Here is a 9,540-nt window from a genome sequence, read left to right as displayed (position 1 = left end):
ATCAAAACCGCATTACTAAGTGCATTTTCCAACTTGTTCAGCTGAATACAATAAATCCTGCAACTCTATTTTCCACACAGTCAGAAATCAACATAATTTTCTGTTTGTAAACCCATAGCATGCTGTTGATATTTAAGCATATGAAATTGACAGTTTAAAGCCCTGATTGCCAAGGTTGCTGACATGTATACCTTCTCACCCCATTTACCCAGCACCCTGGAATCTCTATCAGAAGGGGTAGGATTTTTAGCAGTAGAAGCCTTTACGCCCTTGGGACCCTGAGAAATGGTTTCAGGCTCAGCAGTAGGGTTTTAAAGAGCAATTTGTAGGAGTCAGGAACCCTGTAGTATCTGTCTGGCTTACTAGGAACCGGAGGCAGGGAATCAGGAACCATACTGGACTCTGAGAAAACATCAACAATGTCTAGAACAGGAGGTATAGCCAAAGGCCTATGCTGAGGAAGAAGAAGAAAATCCACAAGTCTGTTTTTAGATTCTGAGAAATCCTGACTCTCTCAGTTAAAGTGTTCCCTTAATGTTTGCAAAGTTTCTCCAAAAGAAAAATCCTCAGGAGGAGAAGCAGATGGGATGGGATCTTCTGCATCAGAGTCCTCATAAGTGGGAATAAATAATTCCTGATCAGAAGAAACAGAAAACTGATCTGAAGATTCAGTCAGTGCCTTGCCTAGGCCTCTTGGCATGAGAGGGATGGGTACCCCCGATCAAGGTAATTAAATCCTCAGCCATTTTGATCATTTGTTTTTTAGGCATAGGGGCCTGTACACGTGGCCCAAGAGTAATTTTTTTAGACATAGTAGTAGTTTTTGGCCTTAGTTTTTAAAATGGTGTCTGTTTACTATACAAATCTTTAGGTCTGGAAACACCCTCAGAAGGCGGTGCCTGCTCAACAGCTCCGGACCCATCTAAGGTAGAGACATCCGTGGGTTCAATACTTATCGCGGACTCTGAATGGGTCTCAGTAGAGGCCTGCAAATCAAATGTAGCAGGTATCAGGGGCTGCGAAAGTGCCTCACTGAGTACCGGGCGAACCGGCGACTGGCTTAGGAGAATCTTTGTCGCCGGTTTTGGACCTCGACGATCTGTCTCTTTTTCTTTGCGTTTTTTTAGGTATTCCGGTAGTCGGATTGCTAACAGACATTTCTGAATAATTAAATCTCGAGCCAAAACATTTAGAAACAAAAATATACCAACGCTTAATAGTGTGTTGATTAAATTTAGCACAAAACTGACAGCAAGGCACATTGTGATCAGGGCCTAGGCAAGGAATACAGCACAAATGAAAATCCTTATGAGGCATTTGCTTCCCACAAGTAATACAATTATTAACTTTTACTGACATCGGTAAGGAGCAAGAAAAAGTTTCCAAAACGAGGTACTTGGCTTTTAGTTGAAGACTTTGGTTCTGAAACTCGAAAACAAAAATTCCAGGAGTCAGCCGACCGGCACTTGCGAAGTGCTTCTGCTTCGGGCACCGCGCGGCAAGAATGACCGATGTAATGGCATCAGCTGCATGTTTTATACCTGACGTCATGGAAGAAGGGACAGGAAACGACGCAGGACCCAAGACTTTGCTAATCAGGCCGACTGAGGGCAACCTGCCTGCAGAATACCCTAATGTAATGACTGCAACAGTGAAACACGAAGAACATCTTGAGTGGCTCTGGTATCTATGGAGAATATTTTAAGTGACACCAGAGGAAGGGGAACCACACCTGGTGAGGCCAGAAGGGGGCCAGGAGGATGCCTGAGCTCTTCAGCCTTCTTGTTTTCTGTAGCAACTTTGGAATGACAGGAAGAGGGCGATAAGCATAGAGGAGACCCAGGGGCCAATTGTGAATCGCAGCATCCCTCAGCGACTCCCCTGGAGAGGGGAAGAGAGTGAAGTACTTGCTGTACTTGTTGATGGGAGAGGCAAGCAGGTTGCAGCAAGGCTAGCCCCAGCGGGTGAAGATCACATTTGCTCCGGATTGATTGGGGACCACTCCTGAGGAATCAGAATGGACCTGCTGAGTCTGTCTGCCAGCACACTGGTTTTCCCAGTTATGTGTACTGCAATAAGAAAGCGGTCCAAAGAGATCGCCCCTTTCCAGACCCTCAGGGCCTCTCTGTTCAACAGGGTAAGAATGGGTTCCTCCTTGTCTGCTGATGTACCAGACTAATGACATGTCCAAATGGACTGCAATAGTCCCTAGAGGAAGAACATCCTGAACAGCTTGCACCATTAGGAGGACTGCTCTCATCTCTTCGACAGTGATATGCAACTTGGTCTCTGAGGGGGACCACGTGCCTTGGACCATCTTTCCCATGAAATGCCCCCACCCCATCTGAGAAGTATCTGTGGTCACTGTGGCTATTGGGGAGGACAAGAGAACAGTCTGCCCAGATAGAGCTCATCTGACTGGATCCACCAGTAGACATGACCTCTGCAAACTGGAGTCAGTTTTGGGGGAAAAGATAGATGCTGGTATAGAATGGACCACTGAATCACCGGTGCCATTGAAGGATTCACAAAGAACCTAGCTAGAGAACTAGAAGAATGGCAGAGGCAGCTGACATTGACCAAAGAGCTTGTAAAGTACAGTTATATACCTACCATAAATGTAGATGTTAGAGGGTATTCATTGTTGCAGTCATTACACTTGGGTTGAATCCCAAAGCTGAGGTAGGGCGGCTGGGTCTAAATAGAATTAGGAGTGGCTATAAGGCCCTGCAGAACTGCAGTGGCAAATCCTGCTCTGGATTTGGAGTAAAGAGGTAAGTGGTAGTGCTTAGTAAAAGTGTGCACTGAAGTCCAAGTTGCAGCCTCCAAAATAACCTTGGTTGGTACTCCTCTGAGGAAGGCTGCTGAGGTGGCTGCTGCCCTGGTAGAATGTGGTCTAATGCCCGTAGGGCACCGATTTGCCATGTTGTGAATAGCAGAAACGAATGCAGTGTCCTATCCATTTTGAAATAGTCTGCTTTGAGATAGCCTTTCCTTGTGATCCTGCAGCATATGCCACTAAAAGCTGCTCAGTCTTTCTGAGAGCTTTAGTTTTGTCCAAGTAGAAGCGTAGCTGTCTGTGTATGTCCAAAGAATGCAGACGTCTCTCCCCTTTATTCTCTGGGTTTGGATAAAAAGTAGGCAAATGAATGGTTTGGTTAACAGCCACACTGGACACCACCTTAGGCATACATGTTGGGTTTGTCCTTAGAGAAATCCTGTCCGGATGGAAGATTATAAAAGGTTCCACAGCCATTGATGTCTGTAGCTCTGAGACTCTTCTTGCTGAAGTTAGTGGTAGGAGCAGAACTGTTTTCCATGATAAGAATTTTATGTCAGCTGTATTGGCTGGCTCAAAAGGAGGCAGTGTGAGTTTTTCCAAGACAAAATTGAGGTACCATGCAGGCATTGGTGCTCTCCTTGGGGGGGGGGGGGGTCTTATGTTACTGGCCCCCCTGAGGAACTGCCTAAACAATGGATGTGAAAAAATTGGTGTTTCTTTATTGTAATGAGCTGAAATGGCAGAGGCATGGATCTTGATTGATAAGGAGAGGCCTTTGTCCAGCATCTCAGTTAGATATTGTAAAATCTGAGGAATATTTGGTACAAACGTATCAATTCCTTGCGCCTGGTTCCAAGCACAGAATCTCTTCCATTTTTCTGTATAAGATTTCCTGGTGCTGGGCCTCCTGGCCTCCAAAATAACATCCACAACCGCTTTAGAGAGGTGTATTCTGAATGGTTACAATATCTACCATGCAGCTAGATTTAGGGTTCTGAGATGGCTCTGCAGGAACCGATTGTTTTGTTGGGTCAGTAAATGAGGAATTTGAGGCAATGCCCAGGCAGGGCCTTGAGACAAGCTCCTTAGGACTGGGTACCAGTGTTGGCGAGGCCAATCCGGGGCAATCAGTATAATTTGTGGCTTTTCTTGTCTGACCTTTAGGAGTACCTTGGGGAGGAGAGGCAGTGGAGGAAAGGCATATACTGTAAGGTTGTTCCAGCTGAATGACAAAGCATCCACTTTCCATGCTTGTTTGTGGCAAGTCCTTGTGCAGAATCTCTGAAGTTGGCAGTTGTGAGGGGAGGCAAAAAGATCCATGTCTGGGCATCCCCATTTCCTTGTTATCATGCTGAAGATTTGTGGATCTAGTTTCCATTCGTGAGGGTCCATGATTTTTCTGCTTAGTTCGTCTGCCAGTGCATTTGTTTTTCCTGGCAGGAATTGTGCTTGCAGGTATACTTGGGTAAGTCAATGCTGTGTTCCACAAAATCATGGTTTGTCTGCAGAGGAGATAGGAATGTGTGCCCCCCTGCTTGTTCATGTACCACATGACTTGAAGAATGCACCTGCTGAGTGTCTGCAATCACGTTGGAACTCCCAGGAATGTGCGTTGCTACAAGAAAACTGTTGGTAGCCATTGCCCATTGCCATATCCTCATGGCCTCTCGACAAAGGGGGTAAGATTTGGTTCCACCTTGCTTGTTGATGTACCAGACCACCGCCATGTTGTCTGATTGAACCGCAACTGTCCCAGACGGCAGCACGGGATGGAATGCTTGCAATGCCAGGAGCACCACCCTCAGCTCTAGAACATTTATATGCAGATGAGCCTCCAGCTCGGACCAAGTGCCTTGGATTGTCTGTCCCTGACACAGCCCTCCCCACCCCATCAAGGAGGCGTCCGTGGTCACTGTGGCCTCGGGTTGCTGGGGGGGAGAAGGGGCGAGACCATTGTGAGAGATTGTGTGCCATCCACCAATTTAAATCCTGTTTGCACCTGTGGGTTACTCAAATCATGGCTGAAAGAGGATGCTGAAAATGATACCATTGGGTGAGCAGTAGCCATTGTAGAGGCCTCATGTGAAACCTGGCCAGGGGAACAATGGTGATGAGGTTGCCATGGAACCCAACAGCTGTAGAACCAAGTGAGCCGTGGATTTTTCCTTTGAAAGGATTGGAATTAGTTGTTGCTTTATCCTTAGAATTCTGTGCTCTGGAAACACCTGGAATCCTTGAAGTCGCAAGTGAGCTGTGACAACTGCCATGCACTTTGTGAACACTCTGGGGGCTGCAGAGAGTCCGAAGGGCAGTACTCAGAACTGGTAGTGACCGGCTCCCGCAAGGAAGCACAGAAATCTTCTTGATGGCCTGTCCACCTTTATGTGGTAGTATGCATCTTGAAGCTCTATAGAGCACATCCAATCATCTTTTTCCAAAAGCGGGAGGATAGACTGTATTGTGACCATCTGGAATTTTTGTACTCTCACAAACTTGTTCAATACACAGATCCAAAATTAGTCTCCAGTCCCCGGGGTTTTCTTTGGCACCAAAAATTGCCTCGAGTAGAATGCAGATCCTGTCTGGTCTGGACAGATTATTTGGATGAGACTCTTTCTTAGCAGCTTTTCTATCTCTAGTGCTGCTTCTTCCCTTTAACTGGGTGGAATGTTGGGAAGATTTTTTTGAAGGGACGGGACAAAGATCGAAGGGGATATGATAACCTCTGGTTATAATCCTTTGTACCCAGGAATCGGTGGTGATGGTTAGCCAGGCAGAAGGGTACAAAGAGAAACGTCCCCCAACCACCTCCAGAGGAAAGGAGTTGGGCCGCTCTTCAGGAGCGCTGGTAGGATTGACCAGGGAAAGAATCCCTGGAACCCTGGTTACACGGACCCCCTCTGCCCCAAAAGGAGCATCTTCCCTGTGAGTTTCCCCCTCTGCCTCTGGGGGAGAACTCGGCCTGTGCGTCACGGAAAGGACCCAGAGATTTCTTGAACCATCTCTTCCCACTCTTTTGGTTTCAGGAGAAAGCACGCTGAGGGGAAGAACAACGGACGCCTACGGCAGAAAGGGTCTTGCCATCTTGTTCACATATGGCCAGTGTACTTTTAACTTTGGGCCCAAACAACGAGGAGGCCTCAATGGGGGCATTAACAAAATACGACAAAGGGTTCCGCGAAGTTGCACAAACGCATCCAGGCGTGTCGTCTCAAGACCGCAGCCAAACCCGCTGCTCTAGCTGCTCCTTCTGATGTGTGAGATATCAGTCACATAGAGGAGTTGGATACAGATTCAATGGTGGCCAGCTGAGAGGCCACTTTGTCACAGATCTCATTAGACATGGCACCAGCCAAGGTTTCAGAGAGCTCAGAAACCAGATCCCTTTGAAGCCTGGTAAAATGTGCCAATAATTCAGGGACCTGACAGCAAAGGTCGCTAAAGCAAAGGTGCGCTTCCCTATCCTGTCCAGGGCCCGGGACTCGTTAGGCGGATGGACAATCTGGCCTTCTTCTGCCTTCTTCTGCTAGATCCTTTTTTGTTGCAGCCGCCACCACCAAAGCATCCACAGGAAGACCTTTGGATCAATGCGGATCCGAAGCAGGAGGGGACAAGATCTTATCTGGCCTCCGGAGAATAGCTTCAGGAGCCTTCCAAGCATGCTGCACGATGAGCCGGACAAGTTCATCAGCAGGTGGAGTAACTCAGGAGGTAGGGGGGCTGGGTGCAAAAAGCCTGCAGGAACACAGATTCCTCAGAGGTTGGATTAGAGGACTGCCAGTCACCTCTCTGTTTCAGGATTTCGAAGATATCACCAAAGGATACCTCACAGAGGGTGACCGAGGGGATCCTTCCCCCCTCATCGAAATGTGTCTTCGATGAGGGACTCCTCTGTGGAGTCCATGTGCTTTCTCTTACACAAACTTTTCTGGTGGACCTCCTCAGTGGGAGAAGCTGGAGAAGACAGCGGAAAAGGGGACTCCTGAGGGAATATGTCCTGCGGCCCTTACACCCGGGTGTCTGCTAGATGAGACTTGTGAAACCAGTGTACCAGAGGAGGGCTGAGGTATGGACACAGTCCGGTATCGCCAGCAGCAGTGAAAGCCTTCTCCATCAGTTGAAAGGCTGGTCCACCCGAAGAGGAGTGTATGTCTAGGACAGGGATCAACCTCCCCTAAGTGGCTCAGCCTGCCGACCTAGAGTCCCTGGATGGCTGTGGAGCAGCAAGCTGTGTGTGTCACAGCTCTATTAAACAACAATTGAGTATACCTAGCTCAAGAGAAGTAGCTTGACACGACCGAATGGCAACGCGGCAAATAAAATCTGAGGTAACAGGGAGAGGGGATTGTGGGTAAGAGTTTAGCTCAAGAGTTTGAAGCTGACGCGAGCTTGGAAAATGGCCGGCTCGGTTCAGAGCTCGAACAGATACCCATGCTTAAGGAATGAACAAGAATCAACAATATCAGATCAATGACTTACCACTGCTTCCATGTCCGAACAATCAGGTGGGGCAAACATGGACTGAACCATAAATTTATGTTTACTTTTTTCATTCGGATCATAATCAAACGGCTGTAGCATCACTGTAGAGACAGAAAAAAAAACACGATTAGCACAACAAATCAGATGGTAACTCTCCATCTACATTTCACTGCAGTAAAGCAAAGAGCTTTCATCTATTAGCAATTTTTCAGATCCAAGCCAACTCTTAACTTCTAAAGGAGTAAGCATCTCTTGAACATGTTCTGAGAAGGGATAAACATGTAATGAAGGTATAAATATTCTTTATAGAGTTTATGTTCAAAGAAACAGGATTACTTTACCAATTATGCAGTACTTTCTTGGGAACCACAGCAGTGAAATCAACGAGAAGTGCAAAATAATGGCAAGTGCCTTGCGGGGTCCTCAAATGTACTGATCCCTAGAGAGGTGAGAAATAACTCTACTGGTTTCTGAAGGGTCCCACATAACTGTCCCAAATTCATAAGCCACAGCATCCCACTCATTTCATTCAACTATTCTTGTGCCTTGTCTTGATGCTTCACATCCAACATCCAGCAATAAAATGCACCTCATATTCAATGGAAAATGTTCATTTTATTTGTTAATAAATAATTAAAAATCACCTGTTCAGACCCCTGAAGTCATAGGTTTCAGTTCATTAAAGGATCCAATAGCATTCTCATGCTTGACCCATAATGTATCCTGAAAACAAAAACAAGAGGCAGACCCTTTGGGCTTTACAAAAAAAAAAGGATGCATACACAACTTAGGTGAATTTAAATGACTTGCCTTTCTCCAGATATGTCAAATACCAAACAGCAACGCAATGACCAAGTGAACTCTGATCACTTGTTCATTCTCTCTACACAACAAAACTGAAAAAAAAATGGTCAAAATCATAATCCAATGGGAATTAAAACTTGAGATAGCTGCCAACCAACATGACTTTGGTGGAGTAATTGGTGCCGTTTTGAAACAAAGCTAGGAAATCTAGGACTGCTGGAAAGGGCGCTGAAATAGGGTCTACATTTCTCTGAGAAACCCAAATAGAGAACGGTTTCCATTAACTTTTGTAAATCTTCCTACTAGAAAGTCGCTGTGATGAAGGAAGAATGAGGACTACTTGGGAAGACAGCCTGGAGTGACTAGCCATCAATGGAATTGGAGAAACCAAGCAGTTAATTTGAAGGCGAATGGAGGAAATGTCGAGGAAAGATAAGCCAGATGGGTGAGAAATGAGATCTGGACTGGGATCCAGCACCCACAAAGTGTTTCAGATGAGGCGACAGGTAGGGAAGCCATATTTTTAGAGGCTAAAAGGGGGCAATGAAAATCCCCATGACCTTCCTCTTATGCTTTCTAAAGAAAATTTGTAATGACAGGAGTCTCGAGAAAGGTGTAAAGAAGCCACAGGGCCAAGTGTGGATCAGAGAGCCCCTCTGCGACATGTCAGGTGGGGTGGAATCAGGGCAAGAACCTGCAGGATTTCGTGTTGTGGGGAGAAACAAAAAGACTGCAGGAAGGTTGTCCCTACTGGCAAAAGATCTGCTCTGCCACCTTTTGACTGTGGGACCACTCATGAGGTAAGAGAATAGATCTGCTCAAACTATCCACTAAAACACTGAATTTCCCTGGAATGTGTGCTGCTAAAAGAAAGTGATTAGAATACATCTCTCACTGCCAAACCGTCATGGTTTTTCAGCATAATGGGTAAGAATGGGATCCCATTTATTGATGTACCAGACAACAGATTTGCTGTCAGTCCTGGAAGGCCTGCAAGGCTAGGAGAAAAGCCCTCATTTCTAGAATGTTAAGGAGTGGGCCTTGCAAGGGGACCATGTGCCTTGGACAGTCTTCCTCCTGTAGTGTCTCCTCACTCCAGATGGGAATCTTCCATTGCCACAGTGGCTTTGGGCTGGGGGGGCAAAAAAGACTGCCTTGCGCATGATAGGGGATTAGAACCACCAATGAATGAGTCCTGCAAAATGTCTATCATACATACTGGAAAAGACACTGGTTGACGCCTGATGGACCACTGCATTTCTAGGGTCCAATTAAGTACTTCTGCGATATCTAGCAAGAATGATGGACGCAGCCATCGAACCCAGCAAATGAACTAACAGTCTCATCATTGGTTTTGTGAAGACTGGATAATCTGTTCTGAGGAAGTTTCACATGGGTCAAAGCATGCTCCTATTCTCACTTGTACAGGATGGATTTTGGACTTGTCCGAGTCTTCTGTGATGCCCATCACT

The 9,540-nt window shown here is 46.4% G+C and overlaps 1 protein-coding gene across 1 annotated transcript in view; it reads right to left on the bottom strand.

The window, feature by feature from the left end:
* The window catches only part of VAPB (VAMP associated protein B and C), a 242,516-nt gene extending 235,143 nt beyond the window's left edge, over positions 1–7,373 (bottom strand). Inside the window, exon 1 of the mRNA XM_044090073.1 lies at positions 7,262–7,373. Coding sequence (XP_043946008.1) covers positions 7,262–7,363 — 102 coding nt within the window. The 5' untranslated portion in view covers positions 7,364–7,373. The remainder of the gene's footprint in view (positions 1–7,261) is intronic.
* Between the last annotated feature and the right edge of the window lie 2,167 nt (positions 7,374–9,540).

Source organism: Protopterus annectens, chromosome 12.part0, assembly GCF_019279795.1.
Source record: "Protopterus annectens isolate FY-2018-M chromosome 12.part0, PAN1.0, whole genome shotgun sequence".
Taxonomy (NCBI): domain Eukaryota; kingdom Metazoa; phylum Chordata; order Ceratodontiformes; family Protopteridae; genus Protopterus; species Protopterus annectens.
This window is presented reverse-complemented; position numbering and strand designations above follow the sequence as displayed.